Source organism: Aotus nancymaae, unplaced genomic scaffold (assembly GCF_030222135.1).
Source record: "Aotus nancymaae isolate 86718 unplaced genomic scaffold, 86718_ANA_hifiasm-v0.15.2.pri h1tg000092l, whole genome shotgun sequence".
Classification (NCBI taxonomy): Eukaryota; Metazoa; Chordata; class Mammalia; order Primates; family Aotidae; genus Aotus; species Aotus nancymaae.
Genome location: NW_026988507.1, coordinates 5,059,056 through 5,080,342, shown reverse-complemented (window position 1 = coordinate 5,080,342; position 21,287 = coordinate 5,059,056). Strand labels below are relative to the sequence as shown.

General features: G+C 40.7%; 1 protein-coding gene and 1 pseudogene across 1 annotated transcript in view; both read right to left on the bottom strand.

Annotated features, from left to right (window-relative positions):
- DBX2 (developing brain homeobox 2) overlaps nt 1–1,257 on the bottom strand; it is a 39,067-nt gene extending 37,810 nt beyond the window's left edge. Inside the window, exon 1 of the mRNA XM_021665469.2 lies at nt 684–1,257. Within this exon, the coding sequence (XP_021521144.2) occupies nt 684–1,086 (403 nt within the window). The 5' untranslated portion in view covers nt 1,087–1,257. The remainder of the gene's footprint in view (nt 1–683) is intronic.
- A 12,604-nt stretch (nt 1,258–13,861) lies between these two features.
- The window catches only part of LOC105721837 (rac GTPase-activating protein 1-like), a 28,483-nt pseudogene continuing 21,057 nt past the window's right edge, over nt 13,862–21,287 (bottom strand).

Here is a 21,287-nt window from a genome sequence, read left to right as displayed (position 1 = left end):
AGGTGATTAAAATAAACCCACACTGCCCTTCTTTTCTGTAAATTCTTATTTATTGGTGAACTTCCTACTTCAGTTGCCAATTCAGCTGTTTTTCAGCTCAGCACGAAGAAAAAGTCGGCCTTCATTTCTTTGCGCCTAAAGAGATCCAAACTGTGTGGAGAAAGCCAGAACTTTGCGCAAGTCTCCTTCCAAAGATCTTTGCGCGCGTTCCTGAGCTACTCCGACTGTCCTAACAGTTTGAGTGGCAAAATCTCCTCAAGTTGGGCTGCGCAAAGCTCTCCTGGTCAAGAACTTTTCTGAGAGCCCGGGGAATAGGAGCGGGAGGGTTAGAAACACTGAACTTGGTGAAACCCCTTGAGACTGATCCAGACAGGCCAGGATACCTTCAGATTTTCCCAGTTAAGGCCAAAAAGTCAGGGTAGACCAACGAACCACCTGTTGAAAGAAGGGGACAGGGAAGGAAGCTGGTGGAATGGGATGGGATGGGATGGGATGGGGCAAAAAAGAATCACAGAAAAGTTGTGCGCCTCCGCCCCAGCCCCCGACTCCGGAAGTGGAATCTCCACTAACGCCCGAAATGCTCCTGGAAGGTCCGAGACCGGCGCTCCCTGGGCGCAGTGCGCACCGCCGACGCCCCCAGATCCGGGAGGCGCAGCTGGGGAAAGAGGGTAGAGCTGGCTCACCTGGCGCTGAAGGCTGGAAGGTACTGTCTTGGTCCCCTGGAGCCCGGCCCGGCAGCCTCGCACTATCCGTAGAGGGACTGAGCACTTGAAAAGCCCATCGCGTGCCGTAGGGCGCCCCGGCGGGGCTCACTTGTTCGGCTGCAGGGCACAGCTTGAGGGGAACCGGGCTGGCGGGCAGGGGCCGGAGCGGCGCGCTCGCGGTAGCCAGGGCGGCTGCCGAGCCGTGGGGCGTAGGCGGCTGCAGCCCGGGCGTCGGGGAGCCCCCGACCCGCAGCAAGTTCTCGATGAGGAAGCTCTTGCCCAGGTTGCCAAAGCCGGGAGCAGCGGGGAGGTTGAGGAGCGCGGAGGAGGCCACCACGTCCCAGTACGCGCCGGCGTGGGCTGCCACCGCGCTGGGGAGCATAGTGCGGCGAAGGCTGGCCCGCTGCGCGCCCGCCTTCGCCCGCCTCTCGCCCGTGCGCCCCGCACCTCACCCGGAGCCGCCGCTTCTCGCCGCCGCCTCCCGCAGGGCTGGAGCGCGCGGAGCCGGGCGGGAAGGAGAGGCCACCCGGGACGGCAGCGGGCTTGGAACGATATTATTTATTTGCGTTGGGCGTTTTTTTAAGGGATGGGAGGAGTGAGTGTGGGAGGGCGAAGCTGTGTTTCCCTGGCCGGCTGCGTAGGCCCTGGGAGCGCGGGGGGGAGTCTTTCCCCGTCTCTATGCAGATCTGGACAGTTTTTTTTTTTTTTTTTCTCGAAGGACGGAAGGTGTGTTCAGCCCACCCATTCATGTCACCAGGCACACAAAGTGACAGACGCGGCCAACAATAAGGGCAGTGCTGTGGCAAGGGGAGGGGACTCGTAGTGGGAGGAGGTGGGCGTGGAGGCGACGTGAATCGGGCGCGCTCGCCCCATCGCCGCGGCGGTGCAGAGCCGTGGCGCTCTCACTGGAGCCCCGGCAACCCACCGGGCGCGGGGTCGGGCGGACGCCGGCGTGGAGTGCCCCGACGGCGGGTACCACCTGTTGGGCGACCCCTGGCTCTCCAGTGTTGGTCACTTAAGCAACTGATGGACATCCTGGGGAAGTAAACGGAGTCGCTAGTGGCTGGAAGGGCTGTTATCAGGGTCAGTGGAAGGTATTACTGAGACTTGCAGCTGTGCCGCCGTTGAAAAGTTATTTTTCAAAGAGTGGGTTGTTTGCATATTAAATAAGGCCCTTATGTTATGGGAGGGAAGGAGATGTGTTTTTCTTAGAGACCTTTTAAGAAATTTTTGTTTCCAATGGTTCATTTCCGATAACTTTCTAATAAGATTTGTTTTAAGGATTGTGGGAAGAGGTGCCTACAGCTCCTTCACTCTAAAGAGAGGATCTCTAATACATTTTAATCTAGAGAAGGAGATCGTAGTCAGAGTCGGTTAAGTGCCAAATGACAGATGGTTGGGTCCAAAACCCAGGGGGAAAAAACCACCACTAGGTCCTCCTAGACATTGGTGGTTGGGTATGTCTCTGCAGAAAGATGGGCATGAAAACTCTGTTACTTAGGATTACAGCTGCTCTTTTTTTCCTGAAAATTTAAGTATTTTAAAATTTATTTTACTACGTGGGAACTAGACAGACGAAAAGCGCGCGCGCGCGCGTGTGTGTGTGTAATTAAAGCTTGCTTTTTAACCACAAGACAACTTTCAAAGCTGCTCCTTTAGGAAACTCGGTAACAGTGGAGTGTTAAAACTGTGAATTCTCTGCCAATTAACACTTATCATTGCTACTCTCCTGTCCAGATTTAGATGAATTTATTTAGAATGGGATTTTTTTTTTAAGGAGATCTGTGAAGTTTGGAGTCACATGTGTAGTTTTCCTCTTCATCCTTGGAATAATTTGGTCTCTGGCCTCAATTTACTTAAAAGCCGATCAGAATTGCCAGGCTAGTGAAATAAATATTCTTAAGTTCACCTTATGGTGAATTTAAATGCCCAGCCTATTCAAAGATGAGCATAGGTAACTAAATTAATAAAGCAGGATTTTTTTTTGTAAGTTGGTGGTCAATTTTATGACCTGCTGCTCAATGAGAGGAAAGTTATTTTTAAGATGGATTTATACTACCAATATTCATTAACCTGTTGATTTAGTCAACAGCCCTTTACTGAGCATTTCATATTTATTGAACACTTGTAGTGATCTTGGGAATACATAGAAGAAAGACCTGGTCCTTGCCTCGTAGGAATTCAGTCTGGGAGTGGTGGTGGTGGGAGGGGGATGGGTGGAGAAAAACAAGTAACATCTGAGGAAAGTCTTCTAATGAGAGTAAACTTTCTAAAGACAGTCTATATTGTCATTCAGTTCGAAGAATTTTTAAATTTCCATCTTGATTTTATTTTTGACCCAATGTTCATTCAGGAGGAGGTTATTTAATTTCCATGTATTTGCATGGTTTTGAAGGTTCCCTTTGGAGTTGATTTTCAGTTTTATTCCACTGTGGTCTGAGAGAGTGCTGGATATAATTTCAATTAAATTTATTGAGGCTATCTTGGAGAAAGTTCTATGGGCTGATGAATAGAATGCATATTCCGCAGTCGTTAGGTAGAATATTCAGTAAATATCTGTTAAGTCCATTTGTTCCAGGATATAGTTTAAATCCATTGTTTCTTTGCTGATGTTCCGTCTTGATGACCTGTCTAGTGCTATCAGTGGAGTATTGAAGTCCCCCACTACTATTGTGTTGCTTTCTATCTCATTTCTTAGATTTATTAGCAATTGTTTTATAAAATTAACAGCCCCAGTGTTAGGTGCCTATCAGAACCTCTGGGATACAACAAAGGCAGTGCTAAGATGAAAGTTCATAACCCTAAACACCTACATCAAAAAGTCTGAAAGAGCACAGTCTAAGGTCATACCTCAAGGACTAGAGAAACAAGAACAAACAAAACCCAAACCTAGCAGAAGAAAGAAAATAACCAAGATCATAGCAGAACTAAATGAAATTGAAACAAGCAAACAAATACGAAAGATAAATGAAACAAAAAGTTGGTTCTTTGAAAAGATAAATAAAATTGATAGACCATTAGCAACATTAACCAAGAAAATGAGAGAAAATCCAAATAGCTAAATTAGAAACAAAATGTCAGATATTACAACTGACACTACAGAAATACAAAAGATCATTCAAGGCTACTGTGAACACCTTTATGCACACAAACTAGAAAACCTAGAGGAGATGGATAAATTCCTGGAAAGATACAACCCTCCTAGCTTAAATCAGGAAGAATTAGATACCCTGAACAGACCAATAACAAGCAGTGAGATTGAAATGATAATTTAAAAATTATCCACCAAAAAAAATTCCAGTTCCAGACGGATTCACAGCAGAATTCTACCAGATGTTCAAATAACTGGTACGAATCCTATTGACACTATTCCAAAAGACAGAGAAAAAGGGAATCCTCCTTAAATCATTCTATGAAGCCAGGATCACCCTACAACCAAAACCAGGGAAGGTCACAACAAAACACAACAACAAACCTACAGACCAATATCCCTGATGAACATAGATGCAAAAACCCTTAACAAAATACTAGCTAACTAAATCCTACAAAATAGCAAAAAAATAATAATAATCCACCATGATCAAGTGGGTTTCATACCAGGGATATAGGGATGGTTTAACATATGCAAGTCAATAAATGTGATACACCACATAAACAGAATTAAAAACAAAAATCACATGATCATCTCAATAGACACAGAAAAAGCATTCAACAAAATCCAGCATCCCTATATGATTAAAATATCAGCAAAATTAGCATACAAGGGACATATCTCAACATAATAAAAGCCATCTATGACAAACCCACAGCCAACATAATACTGAATGGGGAAAAGCTGAAAGCATTCCTTCTGAGAACTGGAACAAGATAACAAGATAAAGATGCCCACTTTTATCATTTCTTTTCAACATAGTACTGGAAGTCCTAGCCAGAGCAATCAGACAAGAGAAAGAAATAAATGGCATCCAGAGAAGTAAAGTGGAAGTCAAACTGTTGCTGTTTGCTGATGATATGATTGTTTCCCTAAAAAACCCCAAAGACTCCTTCAGAAAGCTCCTAGAACTGATAAAAGAATTCAGCAAAGATTCCAGATACAAAATTAATGTACACAAATCAGTAGCTCTTCTATACATCAACAGTGACCAAGCTGAGACTCAAATCAAGAATTCAACCCCTTTTACAATAGCTGCAAATAAAATAAAATAAAATACTTAGGAATATATCTAAACAAGGAGGTAAAAGACTTGTACAAATAAAACTACAAAACACTGCTGGAAAAATGTCATAGATGACACAAACAAATGGAAACACATGTCATGCTCATCGATGAGTAGAATCAATATTGCAAAAATGACCATACTGGCAAAAACAATCTACAACACAATTCCCACCAAATACCACTGTCATTCTTCACAAAATTAGAAAAAAAAAATCCTAAAATTCATATGGAACTGAAAAGGAACCCACATAGCCAAAGCAAGACTAAGCAAAAAGAACAAATCTGGAGGCATCACATTACCTGTTTTCAAACTATATAAGGCCATAGTCACCAAAACAGCATGGTACTGGTATAAATATAGGCACATAGAGCAATGGAACAGAATAAACCCAAATACTTACAGCCAACTGATCTTTGACAAAGCAAACAAAACCAAAGTGGGGAAAGCACACCCTATGTAACAAATGGTGCTGGAATAATTGGCAAGCCACATATAGAAGAATGCATCTGGATTCTCATCTCTCACCTTATACAAAACTCACCTCAAGATGGATCAAGGACTTAAATCTAAGTCCTGAAATTCTAAAAGATAATATTGGAAGAAATGTTCTAGACATTGGCTTAGGCAAGGATTGCATGACCAAGAACCCAAACACAAATGCAGCAAAAACAAAGATAAATAGCTGGAACTTAATTAAACTAAAGAGCTTTTGCACAGCAAAGGAACAGTCAGCAAACAGTCAATTCACAGAGTGTGAGAAAATCTTCACAATCTATACATCTGACAAAGGACTTACATCCAGAATCTACAATAAACACAAACAAATTAGCAAGAGAAAAACAAACAATCCTATCAAGAAGTGGGTTAAGGACACGAATAGACAGTTCTCAAAAGAAGATATACAGATGGCCAACACATATGAGAAAAGTTCAATATCACTAGTGGTCAAGGAAATGCAAATCAAAACCACACTGCGATACCACCTTACTCCTGCAATAATGGCTATAATTGAAAAATAAAAAAACATAGATGTTAGCATGGATGTGGTGAAGAGGGAACCCTTCTACACTGCTGGTGGGAATGTACACTAGTACAGCCACTATGGAAAATAGTGTGGAAACTCCTTAAAGAACTAAAAGTAGAACTACCCTTTGATCCAGCAATGTCACTACTGTGTATCTATCCAGAGGAAGGGAAGTCATTATACGAACATGCATGTTTATAGCACCACAATTTGCAATTGCAAAAACGTGGAACCAACCCAAATGCCCATTAATCAATGAGTGAATAAAGAAATTGTGGTGTGTATTTATATATATATACACACACACACGTATGATGGGATACTACTCAGCCATAATAAGGAATGAATTAATGGCATTTGCAGTGACCTGGATGAGATTGGAGACTATTCTAAGTGAAGTAACTCAGGAATGGAAAACTAAACATCGTATGTTCTCATTCATATGTGGGAGCTGAGCTATGAAATTGCAAAGGCATATGAATAACACAATGGACTTTGGGGACTCAGGGAGAATGGCTGAGAAGGGAGTGAGGGATTAAAGACTGCAAATTGGGTGCCATGTATACTGTTTGGGTGATGGGTGCACCAAACTCTCACAAATCACCACTAAAGAACTTAACTCATGTAACCAAACACCACCTGATCCCCAATAACCTATGGAAATTTTTTAAAAAATTAAAAAATAAAGGCAATCTCTCTGAACTGAGGTTTGTTTGTTTTTGTTTTTGTTGTTATTCATTTGTTTCTTAAGACAGAATCTCATTTTGTCACCTAGGCTGGAGTGCAGGCACAATCCTTGAACTCCTGGAACCCCTGTCCTCAGTCAAGTAATCAATCCTCCCACCTGGGTCTCCCCACGTGCTGGAATTATAGACATGAGCTGCTGCGCTGGGCCCTGAACTGAATATTAAAGGTGAATAGTGGTTGGGGATAGGATGTGAAGTAGTTACATTTGAGATTGAACAGGGAAAAGAGTGATTACATGATTACTGTCATCACCATATCATAGTCACCATGCAGCCAGCCACAGTACAGGCATACCTCAGAGATACTGTAAATTCAGTTCTAGAACACTACCATAAAGTGAATATCAAAATAAAGCAAGTCATACAAATTTTTTGTTTTCCAGATCATATAAAAGTTGTGTTTATAGTCTACTGTATTCTATTAAGTGTGTGATATTGTTATTTCTTTTAAAAAGTACATGCCTTAATTTTAAAATACTTCATTGCTAAAAAATGCTAATGATCATTTTATCCTTCAGCAATTTATAATCTTTTTGTTGGTGGAAGGTCTTGCCTTGATGTTGATCATTGCTGATTGATCAGGGTGGTAATTGCTAAAAATTGAGTAGCTGTGCCAATTTCTTAACATAAGACAACAATGAAGTTTGCCACACCAATGGACTCTTTCAGGAAAGATTTGTCCATAGTATGAAATGTTGGTTGATAGCATTTTACCCATTGTAGAACATATTTCAAAATTGGAGTCAATCCTTTTAAACCTTGCCACTACTTTACCAAATTAGTTTATGCAATGTTCTAAATCCTTTGTGGCCATTTCAACAATGTTCACAGTATCTTCACCAGGAGTAGATTCCATCTCAAGAACCCATTTTCTTTGCATATCACTAAGAAGCAACTCCCCATCTGTTCAAGTTTGATCATGAGATTGGAGCAATTCAGTTACGTCTTCGGGCTCCACTTTTAATTCTAGTTCTCTTGCTACTTATACCACATCTGCAGTTACTTCCTCCACTAAAGTATTAAACCCCTCAAAGTCATGCATGAAGTTGGAATTAACTTCTAACCTCCTGTTAATGTTATTTTGACCTCTTCCCATGAATCATCAATGTTCTTAATGGAATCTAGAATGGTGAATCCTTTCCAAAATGTTTTCAATTTACTTTGCCCTGATCCATCAGAGAAATCACCTCTATGGCAGCTATAGCCTTACAAATTTTTTTAAAGAATAGATTTAAAAGTTGAAATGACTCCTTGATCCATGGGCTGCAGAACGGATGTTGTATTAGCAGTCATTTTTAGCTTTTGATTTAAAGTGAAGAGTTGTGTGACTTTTCCTTTCACTTGAACACCTACAAGCTAGGCTTATTAATTGGCCTAATCTTGTTGTGTCTCAGGGAATAGGAGAGCCTGAGAGAGGCAGAAACAATGTTAATCTCCTTATATAGCTCCTTGACATGCCTTCTTCACTAAGCTTAATCATTTTTAGCTTTTGAGTTAAAGTGAGAGTTGTGTGACTTTTCCTTTCACCTGAACACCTACAAGCTAGGCTTATTAACTGGCGTAATCTTGTTGTGTCTCAGGGATAGGAGGGCCTGAGAGAGGCAGAAACAACGTTAATAGCTCTATGAGAGTTCTTTGGTGATGAAGTGCATTGTCAATGAGCAGTAACATTTTGTAAGAAATATTAAGGATCCAAGGATTTTCATAAAAGTAAATGACCATTGGCTTCAACTTAAAGTCACCAGCTGCATTACCCCCTAACAAGAGAGTCAGCCTGTCTTTTGAAGCTTCGAAGCCAGGCATTGGCTTCTTCTCTCTAGCTGTGAAAGTCCTGCATGGCATCTTCTTCCAATAGAAGACTGTTTCATTTACAATGAAAATCTGTTGTTTAGTGTAGCCACCTCTGTCAATTATCTTAGCTAGATCTTCTGGAACAGATGTTTCAGCTTCTCCATCAGCACTTGGCACTTTGTTTTGCACTTTTATGTTACAGAGATGGCTTCTTTCCTTAAACCTCATGAATCAACTTCTGTTAGTTTCAGATTTTTATTCTGCAGCTTCCTCTCCTCCCAAAACCTTCACAGAATTGAAGAAAGTTGGAGCCTTTCTCTGGTTAAGACTTTGGCTTAAGGAAATACGGCTGGTTCGGTCTTATATCCAGACCACTTAAACTTTCTCTATATCAGCAATAAGGCTGTTTTATTTCCTTATCATGTGTGGGTTCCCTAGAGTACACTTTGAATTTCCTTCAAGAAGTTTCCTTTTGCATTCACAACTTGGCTGTTTGGTGCAAGAGGCCTAGCTTTTGGTCTGTCTTGACTTTTGACATGCCTTCTTCACTAAGCTTTATCATTTTTAGCTTTTGATTTAAAGTGAGAGTTATGTAACTTTTCCTTTCACCTGAACACCTACAAGCTAGGCTTATTAATTGGCCTAATCTTGTTGTGTCTCAGGGAATAGGAAAGCCTGAAAGAAACAGAGAGATTGGAAAACAGCCAACAGCCAGTTGGTGGAGTGGTCAGAACAGATACAACATTTACTGATTAAGTTTACTGTCTTATAGGGGCATAGTTCTTGGTGCCCCAAAACCATAGTAATGTCAAAGATCACAGATCACCATAACAGATATAATAATAATGAAAAAAATCAAAATATTGCAAGAATTACCAAAATGTGACACAGAGACACAAAGTGAACACATGCTGTTGGAAAAATTGCACTGATAGCCTTGTTCAGTGATAGCCTTGCAAGGTTGACACAAACCTTCAATTTGTAAAATATGCAATATCTGTGAAGCACAATGAAGTAAAGTGGAATAAAACAATAAAACAAGGTATGCCTGTACTAAACACTTTATACATATTAACTCATTTATCTTCACAATAATACTATAAGGTTGGTACTACTATTATCCCAATTTTACTGATGGGGCACATAGAATTTAAGTAACTTTCCTAAGGCAACACAACTGTCAGAGTGATGAGGCTGAGATGCATTGCTATTAACCTTTAAGTTCAACTATTATCTCCCCTTCACGAACCTAATATTCCATGCTACAGTGTATCACCTGGCTATCCTTAGATGCAAATGAGGCTGAAAAACAACTATTTCATTTTTCTTTTAGTGCATAGTAGCAAGGAATATTTGAGTCAAGAATTACTGTTGGGTCAGCAAACTTGCTTGCCACATCCAGAGAGAGGCAACTGGAAATATCTAGAGGCAAAATGATGAGAAATTTAATGAAATGGGCCAGGCGAGGTGGCTCATGCCTGTAATTTTAGCACTTTCAGAGGCTGATGTGGGAGGATTGCTTCAGCTCAGGAGTTTAAGACCAGCCTGGGCGACATAGGGAGACCCATTTCTACAAAAAAAAAAAAAAAAAAAAAAAAAAAAAAAATCAAAAAAATTATTTGGGTATGGTGGCATGCCCCTGTGGTCCCTGCTTCTTGAGAGGCTGAGGCTGGTGGATCGCTTTAGCCCAGGAGGTCAAGACTGCAGTGAGCTGTGATTGTGCCACCACACTCCAGCCTGGGTGACAGAGTGAAACCCTGTCTCCAAAAAAAAAAAGAAAGAAAGAAAGAAAAGAAATAAATGGCAAAAGAATTAAATGAAGAAAGCAAATGTTGTCAGGGTTGAATCTATAGGACTGGACAATTTTATAGGGCAGTGCTTAACTGGAGATAACTGGAAACAGTCTCCCCTTCCCCAGGGGACATTTGGCAATGTCTGAAGGTTTTTTTGGGTTATCACAACATGGGAAGGGGTTCCATACTGGCATCTAGCAGGCAAAGGCCAAGGATGCTGTTAAGCATTCTACAATGTGCAGAACCTCTCCCATGGCAAACAATTGTCCTGTCTAAAATGTCAGTAGTGCTGAGGCTGAGAGTAGTGCTGAGGCTCAGTTATAGAGGATAAGGGAAGAATGTAGGATCACTTCATTTTCTGGTTTAGTGACTGGGGAGATACCCACTTACCAAAATGGAGACTTAAAGGAAGAAGAGCAGGTTTTAAAGATGGAGATAGACCTGCTGTATGTTTATGGAATGTTCCAGAGAGAATGTGTAGTGTGAAGATAAATGACTTAAGAACAAAGTGCAGAGGGATGCCAACATTTAAGCATCAGAGGAGCTGTGAGAGACTGAAAATAAGTAGCCAGGATTTGAAGACAAAGCAAGATAAATGGTGTCATGGAAGACACAGGAGAGAGTTTCAGAAAGAAAGGATGGCAGACTTTGGTAAAGAACTGCTGTATATGTAGCACTTTGTTTTTTCAACTAGAAGACAGCTACAATGCATGTCCCAGCTTTCCTTGCAGGCTGTGTTATGGCCGATGGAATAAAGGTAGAAGTGATAAATTTCTCCCTGGCCCTGTCCCCTTCAAACAACTCAAACAATCTTCCACACTCTTGACTCCTCAGCTGGCAGGTGCAGAGGTCAGTGGAGGGACTTTAGTCCCTAGGAGATGGTGGAGCCACAAGATGAAAGGAGCCTAAGGCCCTGGGTCACCACAGGGAAGGCCAACAAGCAAATACATGGGGAGATAATGATCTAAATGAAAAGTAAACTTTTATTGGGTAAGCCCATTAAGATTGAGGAATTGGTTTCCACAGCTTATCCTCACCTAACTTCATTAATATACTAACTCTAAAAATGCCTCAGACCAAAAAAATAAGCAACTTGACCATGAGTGACTTGGACAAGAGCCTCTTTTCATGGGGGCAAGGGAGGCAGAAACTAGCTTGTGGACTGCTGAATGCCAATAGAAGGTAAGAAGGTGGAGATGGGGAGGTTGAAGAATCACAAAAGGAAAGCTAAAGGGAGTCATGGGGTTAAAACAAGAGTCAGGGATATTTATATGATGAGAGAAAGGGGGCACTGCAGAGGAGAGGCTGAAGGTCAAGGATAGATGCGGGTGTTTGAGGGAGCAAAATTCTTGAAAAGGAAGGAGGAAGGAGGATCCATAGTCCAAGTGGAGCAATTAAAATTGAACAAAGAAGGGGCAACACTTTCCTTCACATGAGAGAAAAGAGATAAAAATAGACGGATTCAGAGAGACTTTGTGGGGAGGGTGAAGTAAAACATTAGAATTCTTGCCTCATGACTTCTGGGGGTTTTTTTGGTGAAGAAGCTGTGAGAATAGAGGAAAGAAAATGGGCTCTGTGTTAAGAAATCTGGGTTTGAAATTCATCTGTACAACCAATTAGCTATGTGTGGTAGAGCAATTTTTTTTATAGTCCAAGTTAATGAGCTCCCTCCCCACTACAATTTTGCAGTTCATTCCAATTCTGACTCTGAGCTCAGTCATGGGACTTACTTCAGCCCATGGGATAGCAAGCAGAGGCTTGAAGGACACTTGGGTGTTTCTGTTTCCTTTCATGGTCTCTTGTGATCTCTGTGAAAACAGACCTGGTGTTGCCCATGGAAGGAGATAAAAGGCCACATGGAGCAAAGCAGGATTGTCCCAAGATCCCAGGTGACCTGCCAGCTGACAGCAGATGCATGAGTGAGTCCAGTCCAGAGCAGCAGAACCAGCCAATGGACCCAGAACTCATGAGAAATTATTCTAGTTAATTATTTTAAGCCAATAAATTGGGGTGGCTTGTTATGCAAGTATATTCGATACTCATGGGACAGTCGTTTAACCTCTCTTAGAATCCGTTTCCTTTTTGGTGAAATATATTTATCGTAACTCATAGCGCTATTTTGATGTGTAAATAAGATAATGCATTTAAAGTTTCTTGCTCAGTGTCTAACACTTAAAAGCAAATCAGAGTCTCTGTTAACAGAAAGTTAAAAATGAAGTCAGCTGAGATTGAGGGCAAGACACTAGAGTCAGCTGTAGTGAGGAGAGGAGCTAGGGGAAGGTCTGGAATAGCCATTTGAGAAGTAAGAGAATATATGAATGTATTAGTCTGTTTTCACACTGCTAGAACTGCCCAAGACTGGATAATTTATAAAGAAAAGGGATTTAATTAATTCACAGTTTTGCAGGGTTGGGAAGGCCTCAGGAAACTTACAATCATGGCAGAAGGGGAAGATGCACATTTTTTTTTTCATTTTGAAAAAGCTATTTATATTTTTCCAAATATTATCCCAAATAGGTATTTTACAGATAAGGGTCAATATGAAGTCAAACATTCTATAGAAGGAAATCATTGTTACAGACATGAAGAATAATTTTAATGGAAGAAAAACCTCATGCCTATCTAGATGTGGCTGTGTTCCATGGGAAAATTTCAGCATCCAAAGTGCAAAGAAAAAATGACTGTGGCTTTTCTTACTACATAAAATATTGACAATCTTTCCCTTATAGCCTACCCTTTACTGTTAGTTGGGATGCCAAAGGATGATATATTGACCTTTAAAAGTTGGGCTCCACTGGACAAGGTTGGGATTATAGGAGTCAAGCATCAGAATGAATTCAATTTTAAAAGAAAAACTGGCTTTGACTCCAAATGAACTCAAAGTTCAGCCAGTGGCACATTCACGATAAATACAAGTTGTACTTTCACATTTACAAGGTTGTGTCACTCAACACTATTAAGAACTAATCATCCAAGTTAAAGCTATGCATACTCCCATCACTAGTTCTGCCCTCAGTGTATCGATTTTTATGAAAGCTCCATGTTATAGCTCAGCTCATAATGGGGAATAAGAACTTTTGTTTCTTAGAAGAAGACATCCTAAATCCTCTGATCTCATCCTTTCATTTCCCTCCTCCATGCCCTGTCCCACTTCTGACCCCGAGACAAGCCAATCTTATCAGATAGGTAGGGTTTCTGTCACTGTCTCATGAAAATTCATTCTAAATGAAACTAGAGAAAGATCATTCATTCCATGAGCAGCATTTGGCTTTAAACCAAAGGGATAATAACCTCCTTTCCCAAAAAGAATCACAACCAATTCCATACTAACTCTTCTGCCCCTAATCTCTCATCTAAAATCTCCCAACAACGACCAGCACAAGGTACTGATATTATGTGACTTGAGGAGAAGGAAGGGGAGATATATATAGTTTTAATAAAACCCTCATGCACAATTAAACTTGATTAAAAGCCTGGAGAATACTAAAAGTAGTAATGAGTACAGAAGGCTGCAGAGCGGAGAGTACAGATGGGTCCTTTCTTATAGTCAGTCAATGCTGGGGAGTAGTAGGCAGATGTAACTTCACTTGAGCATTGGAGAAGCAAAAAAGTTGCCTTGTCATCCTAGGTTGATGGCAGACTTGCTCTTGCTCCCATATCTGGGAGTGTTTTTTGTGAGAGTGGAAAAGACTCTCTGTGACAGGGAACTAAATGAACGAGTCTTGAGAAGCTGATGTTCAGGATGGTCACAGGTCCCAGTAAACTCACTTTAATATCTGGTGTCTGTAATGTTGAAAAGGCATTTGAGTTTTCAGTGACATGTAGGGTGTCAATGTTCTCTTGCTCCACCATCATGAACTGACTCCAATACTCCAGGGGCAAGGAAAGCAGGTGCTCAACCACCTTGGGTTGATGCTTGATATCCTGCAACATTGTCACTGGGTCTGGGCATAGCATGGACCACTTGTGTAGGGCCAGACTTTAGCCAGATTGGCAACATCCATTTTAGTATGTGGACTCTGAGCTACTCTCTGCAAGTGAATCATAAGGAAAGCTAATATGTCCCTGTTGGCCTGGGACAGTACACCAACAGCCTGGTACATGGCAGCTATTCTATTGTCTTCATGTGTGATACTTGCTGCTTCTATAAACGCTTTGTTCAGGCGAAAGGTCATAAGAGATTCTTTGAGATTTCAAAGAAAGTCTTTTAGAAGGCTACAGACACCATGGATATCATCCACTTCGCTGAGGAGGGGTACAGTTTTCACTCTGAGGAATTTCTTTTTCAACTCTTTTACTGTGCAGTCACAGTCCAAGATCCTATATAGGCCTGCCTGTCAGACCTCTCTGCTCAATCTCATTTACACAATGCACAACAGTGGAAGGGATCGTTGGAGAAGTGTGGGACACAAAGTCTGTCAGCATTCCCTCTCCAGTCTTGACAGGTGTTCCTATCAGGGTAGGAATGCAGGGAAGGGGACAGTGGTCCTGACATTCTGGATGAGAGACCACATGACAGCCTTGATGCTTCAGAGATAGTTTTCCAAATTTTATCCACTTTCCACATGGAACACGGGATTCAGGTTTAATAACTGTCTTAGAGACAAAGTCATGCAGGCGCATCCCTCTGTTACTGTGTGTCGTGCCCACACTGTCTGGCTCGGTTCTTGGCTCCAGCTGCCTGCTGTTTAGGGTGGAGTTACTGTTCCAAGGATGTAAAGTACCTGTTTTCCTTTGGCTCCTGATCCAGTATGGCACAGTCTCAATAGTGGTCACAGCTTCTATGGGCCCACCATCATTGGAAACAGTCACTGTAATTTTTGCAACTATGGATTCATTCCCCTGGTCTACCGTGGAGCAGCAGGATGAGCTTGGAAGATCTAGTCATATAAGGAAGCAAAAAAGCTATCTGGGATAACATCAAAAAGACACAGGAACCTAATTGAAGGGTCTGCCACTAGGAAAAGATGGGGCAGCTTGAGTATTGCATTAGTTCATTTTCACACTACTAATAAAGACATACCCAAGAGTGGGCAATTTACCAAAGAAAGAAATTTCATTGGATTTACAGTTCTACATGGCTGGGGAGGCCTCAGAATCATGGCAGAAGGCAAAAAGGCATGTCTTACATCCCAGCAGGCAAGAGAGAGAATGAGAGCCAAGTAAAATGAGTTTCCCCTTATCAAATCATCGTGAGATTTATTCACTACCATAAGAACAGTATGGAAGAAACAGTCCCCATGATTCAATTATGTCATACCAAGTCCCTCCCACAACATGTGGGAATTATGGGAGTATAACTGAAGATGAGAGTTGAATGAGGACACAGAGCCAAACCATATCAACTATGAAAAGGAATAATGACTGTAATGGACCAAACACCTCAAACAGGTTAAAAATCGATGAGTTCAAAATGATACTAAAAGAACTCATTAGCCCTTTTGGAATGCTTGAATGCTATGGTACCAATTCACTATTCCGAAACTAATAAATACATGAAAATACGTATTCATCCTGTATTTTAGCATAAGCAATTAATTGATAGGGGGTAAGTGCTGCCTTACAGAAGAATTTAAGTGTAAGTCCATAAATGCAGAAGTAATGATAGAATTGGTGTATCATCATTACTTGAAAAATAGGCATATTGGGAAGGCAACACCTGAATCTACGGATCAATGTAATATCACAAAATAAACAACTAGATATTGTATTATATGTTCGCTTTATAAAGACCCCAGTTAGTGACCTCTTTGCATCCAGGCCCTCATATTCCAACTCTGAACTCAGTCATGTGACTTCCATTGCCCCATAGATGGCAAGGGAGGGCTTGAAAAAGCACTTGTGAGTTTCTTCTGCCTTTGTATTAGTCTGTTCTCATGCTGCTATGAAGAACTGCCCAAGACTGTGTAATTTTTAAGGAAAAATGTTTAATTGACTCACAGTTCTGCAGGGCTGGGGAGGCCTCGGGAAACTTACAGTCATGGCAGAAGGGGAAGCAAAAACATCCTTCTTCACATGGTGGCAGGAAGGAGAAATGCTGAGCAAAGGGGGAAAAGCCCTTTATAAAACCATCAGATCTCATGAGAACTCACTCACTGTCACAAGAACAGCATGAGGGTAACCACTCCCATGATTCAATTACCTCCCAGTGGGTCTCTCTCAAAACATGTGGGGATTATGGGAACTACAATTTAAGATGAGATTTGGGTAACCATACAGACAAACCATATCATTCCCCTGGCTCCTCTCAAATATCACGTTCTCACATTTCAAATATGCCTTCCCAACAGCTCCTCAAAGTATTTACTCATTCCAGCATTAATTCAAAAGTCCAAGTCCAAAGTCTCATCTGAGACAAGGCAAATTCATTCTGCCTATGAGCCTGTAATATTGAAAAGCAACTTAGTTACTTCCTAGATACAATGAGGGTACAGGCATTGGGTAAATACGCCCATTCTAAACAGGAGAAATTAGCCGAAACAAAGGGGCTACAGGCCTCATGCAAGTCCAAAATCTAATAGGGCAGTCATTAAACCTTACTGTTCCAAAATGATCTCCTCTGACTTCATGTCTCACATCCAGGTCACACAGATGAGAGAAGGGTCCCCATGGCCTTAGGCAACCCTTTCCCTGTGGCTTAGCAGGGTACATCCCCCTCTCAGCTGCTTTCATGACTAGCATTGAGTATCTGTGGCTTTTCCACACACGGTACAAGCTGTCAGTGGATCTACCGTTCTGTGGTCTGGAGGATGGTGACCCTCCTCTCATAGCTCTACAAGGCAGTGCCCCAGTAGAGACTCTGTGTGGTGACTCCCTACCCTACGTTTTCCTTCCACACTGCCCTAGCAGAGGTTCTCCATGAGAATTCTGCTCCTGCAACAAAATTCTGCCTAGACATACAGATATTTCCATACATCCTCTGAAATCTAGGCAGAGGTTCTCAAACCTCAATTCTTGAACTTCTTGAACTTCTGTGCACCCACGTTACCAACCCCAAGTGAAAGCCACCAAGGCTTAGGGCTTGCACCCTCTGAAGCAACAGCCTGAGCTATATGTTGCTACTTTTAGTCACAACTGGAGCTGAAGCAGCTGGGATACAGGGCATCATGTCCTGAGGCTGCACAGAGCAGGGGGGATCTGGGCCTGGTCTACAAAACCATTTTTCCCCTCCTAGGCCTCTGGACCTATGATGGAAAGGGCTGCTGTGAAGGTCTCTGACATGCCCTGGAGACATTTTCCCCATTGTCTTGGTGATTAACATTCGGCTCCCCATTATTTATGCAAATTTCTGCAGCTGGCTTGAATTTCTCCTCAGAAAATGAGTTTTTCTTTTCTGTATCCCAGGCCAAAATTGTCAGATGTCTGTGCTGCCTTGAGCAGTATCAACTCCCTACTCTAGGAAATTCTTGGAACTTACAATTCAGGGCTCTTTTCAACCAAAAGCACAATCATTCTCCCAGATTTTTGTACTTAAATATTAACTTTGCCACCAGTATATTTGGCATGTAAAGCAAACTGATCATTTTTTAGCCTACATAGGAGAATATCTGCTTGAGAATTCAGTCTTGAACTGATCTCTATAAATTGTCAAAAATTTAGGTGAGAAAAAAATTATATTTGATAGCATAAATAAGAGATGTAAAAATCCATTTTTCTGTATTTTCTATGTTCTATTTTAATTATCTTTTAGTATTACTGTAGTTCTTTGGAATGCTATGTATCTGTAATGTGGTTAGCAATTTACTTTAAATACTTTGGCCTAAGAAATGGATCTATACAGGCGCATAATTTAGTTCTAGGTTATACATACCTCAGGGCTGGTTAGTTGGTATTTAACCAAAAGCCAATAATCCAGAAGAGGCTACCAAAAGCACTTTGGTTATATTTACCTTCATTTAACACCAGAAGGTGTTTTAGTTACCACTACTGACATGATAAATTATTTTCTTCCCACTGGACAAATAAGTGGTGTTAGAGATGTGGAGAAAAACATTTCTATTTTTACATGAAAGCTTATACCTTCCAGAATGGAGAAGGCTTAATTCTGAATCAGTTCTGTGTTCAATCACTGACTTAGAGAACTGTTGCCTAAACCAAGCTATGATGTTAGCATCTCATATTGGAACATTGTCACATTTCCTCAAGTGAACCATTTATACAGGATAGAAACTTGAAAGGACCAAAAGCTGGAACATCATTGAGTTTGGAATACATTATATGACTATTTCTTTGCGGTATTTCTTTTAATACCATGTACTTACAATGCTTCCACTAAGACTTGGACTTCTGCAATGGAGTCTAAAGACGCTCTTCCCTGTTCCTCCGTAGTCAGCTAAATTCTTCCCTTTGGCAGGAGACATCTTTGTGTTTCGTGGAGAGAGAAGCCTTCTCACAGCCCCTGTAGTATGAACTAGGCTTGGTGAACTCCAGGAATGAGTAGCTGACCTCTCACTGCTGCCATCAGCTGCAATCTGAGATCCTGCTCCAACGATAAATCACCTTTTAAAAGGAGACTGTGAGAAGCTAGGGCCTTTTCTCAACTGAAAGGAGAAGACTCTAGAGAATCATTGCAGCCTTTTTAGTAACCTGCTGGAAATCTGGCTGATGCATGATTACTAAGGGAGAAACAAATCATTTCCCAATAACTGCTAACTGTGTGCATTCCCTCCACAGCCTAACACCCACTCACAACTCCGAGCCTTGGGTAGATTATTTCCTAATCCTTGAGTTATTTTCCCTTCAAAGAGAAAAAACATTTTAGATTTTAAAGAAAGTAAAATAACATGTTAAGAAATTCATTCAGCCACTTCAATAATCATTGCTCAATTAAATTTCTATCATTCCGTACTTTCTTAAATATTCTTCTATTCCCTCCACCCCCACTGAATCCCCCAAATACTCTTGGGTGTTCAAAATTAATTCTAAAAATCTGGCTCACCTCTGAAAGACATTTATAAATATGTTTTCCATTTCGATCTGGCAGGACTCATGCTCTTATCGTCCTACTTTTCTTGCACATGCCTTTTCTGGCTGGCCCTGTTTGGCTTTTAGTGCATTATTTAGCCTCGCCTCGGGCATTGTTCATCTCCGTGCCCTGCATTCTACCTTCAAGCTCTATTTTACTGACTTTCTTCTGTTACTGGGAAACTTCCCAGTTTCCTTCCAGGCTATTCAGTTTCCTTGGCATTACTTGCTCATTGATCACTTTTAACCACTTTTCCACTTCTGCTGCTTGGCCCAAAGTGAAATGTGAGACTACTGAAAGATTTTGAGAAAATGACTCTGATGCTGCTGAGCAGGAGTCTTTTCAGCTGTTTTTCTTTATCTCTGTGTCCTCAAAGTCACAGGTGCCTCTCATTCGTATTGAGATCCTATCGCATTTTGTAATTTGACCTGAATTACTGCTTTGAACAAAAGCAAGGATGCACATTGCATCATGAATTTTGACATATTCTCCAATATTTACACCAAAGTAGTCCCTTCAGATGAACTTTAAATGTTTTACATTTACTGACAAAATTATAAAGCAAACCCAGAAAAGTTAATCTTTTGGGAACCTCTGCTCTGAGGCTATGAATCTTGGCTTTCTGAACCAGATTTGGATGTGTTAATCTCTTTGTTTTAGAGTGTCATTTCTCTGGTAAGAATGTGTCAGGTAAAATACAATAGACATTTTAAGCACATAAAGAAACATTAATTTCTACTTTTTTTTTTAGTTTACTAATCCTCTTGAGTTTTGCAGTTTTGATTCATTTGGAAACTCCATTTGTTTGGAAACTAGAGGGATATTACAAAGCCTTAGAAGTGAGCATTACTTGACAATCAACCTTTTAAATTGTATGGCATGATTCTCAAATGATATTCCTTGTTATTCAAGTACGCTCTCCTTTTTTCAAGTTTATACATACATTTCACTCTCTCTTTCTTCATCCCATCTGCTAACACCTCCAGTCTAACACTTCAGCTAGAACTATGCTTTCTTCCTTAACCTAACCATGTTGACTTGTGTAACAATGAACTTGTTAAATAGTACATCACTCAAACAAATAGCATACCAACATCTTTTGTTTGTTCTTTAATTACAATTTGTATCTAACAGATTATATTGTTTAATTAAATAGATTGTATCAATGTGTTAGCTTTCTATTAGCGTTTTATGTCTGTTTATTAGTCCCCTATTTGAGGTTCCTGTTATATTTGCAAATAATAAGTTTTGATTTCTTTAAAATATTCTACAACTTTGTTTTCCTACTAATTCAAAATGGCCTTCTTCTAGTCAATACCCCGTCAATGTAAGTTTTCTCTATGCTTGTTCCAAATGTCTATAATGTTCAAAGACAAGGAGAGGCTAGTATGCTCTGGTAGCACATGACTCCAAAATTGTAATGGCTTAAGGCAATAAAAGTTTATGTTCATCTTGAGTCAGCTATACCTCTCCTCCACACAGGATTCATTCCTGGACCAAAGCTGAGGAAGAAACCCATATCTGAAACATGTTTGGCCGTTCAGTAGAGGGAAATGAAAGAAAGTGTAGCGCAGCACACACTGACTCTTAAAGTGTCTGCCCAGAAGTGGCACCTATGACTTCTGCTCACATTTCATCGGCCAGGCCTGAGTTCAATAAGCAGTGGGTGAGGGGAAGATGAAAGGTAGACTATAGTATCCCAATTAAAGAAAATATTGAATCAGTTAGAAATCAGAACATAAACACACTGCTACTAGGTTGTAAAATCAAAGGAAAATACAATGATATAAAGAAATAATTCAATTTTATCATGTAAGGACTTATATTTGGTTTGAGTGAGTAGTAACAAGGCCTCATAATAATGCAATTAAATTATTTGTTGCAATATACCTTTGTAGGTATGCTTTTTCTTTTATTTCTTTTACTTATCTGGATTTTTCTTATTTTGCCTAATAAAATTCTTATGCAGTGTGAGGCACTGCTGGAAGATGGTATATTCCTTGGTGATATCTTTATATAATATATAATTAGCATTACATTTTTA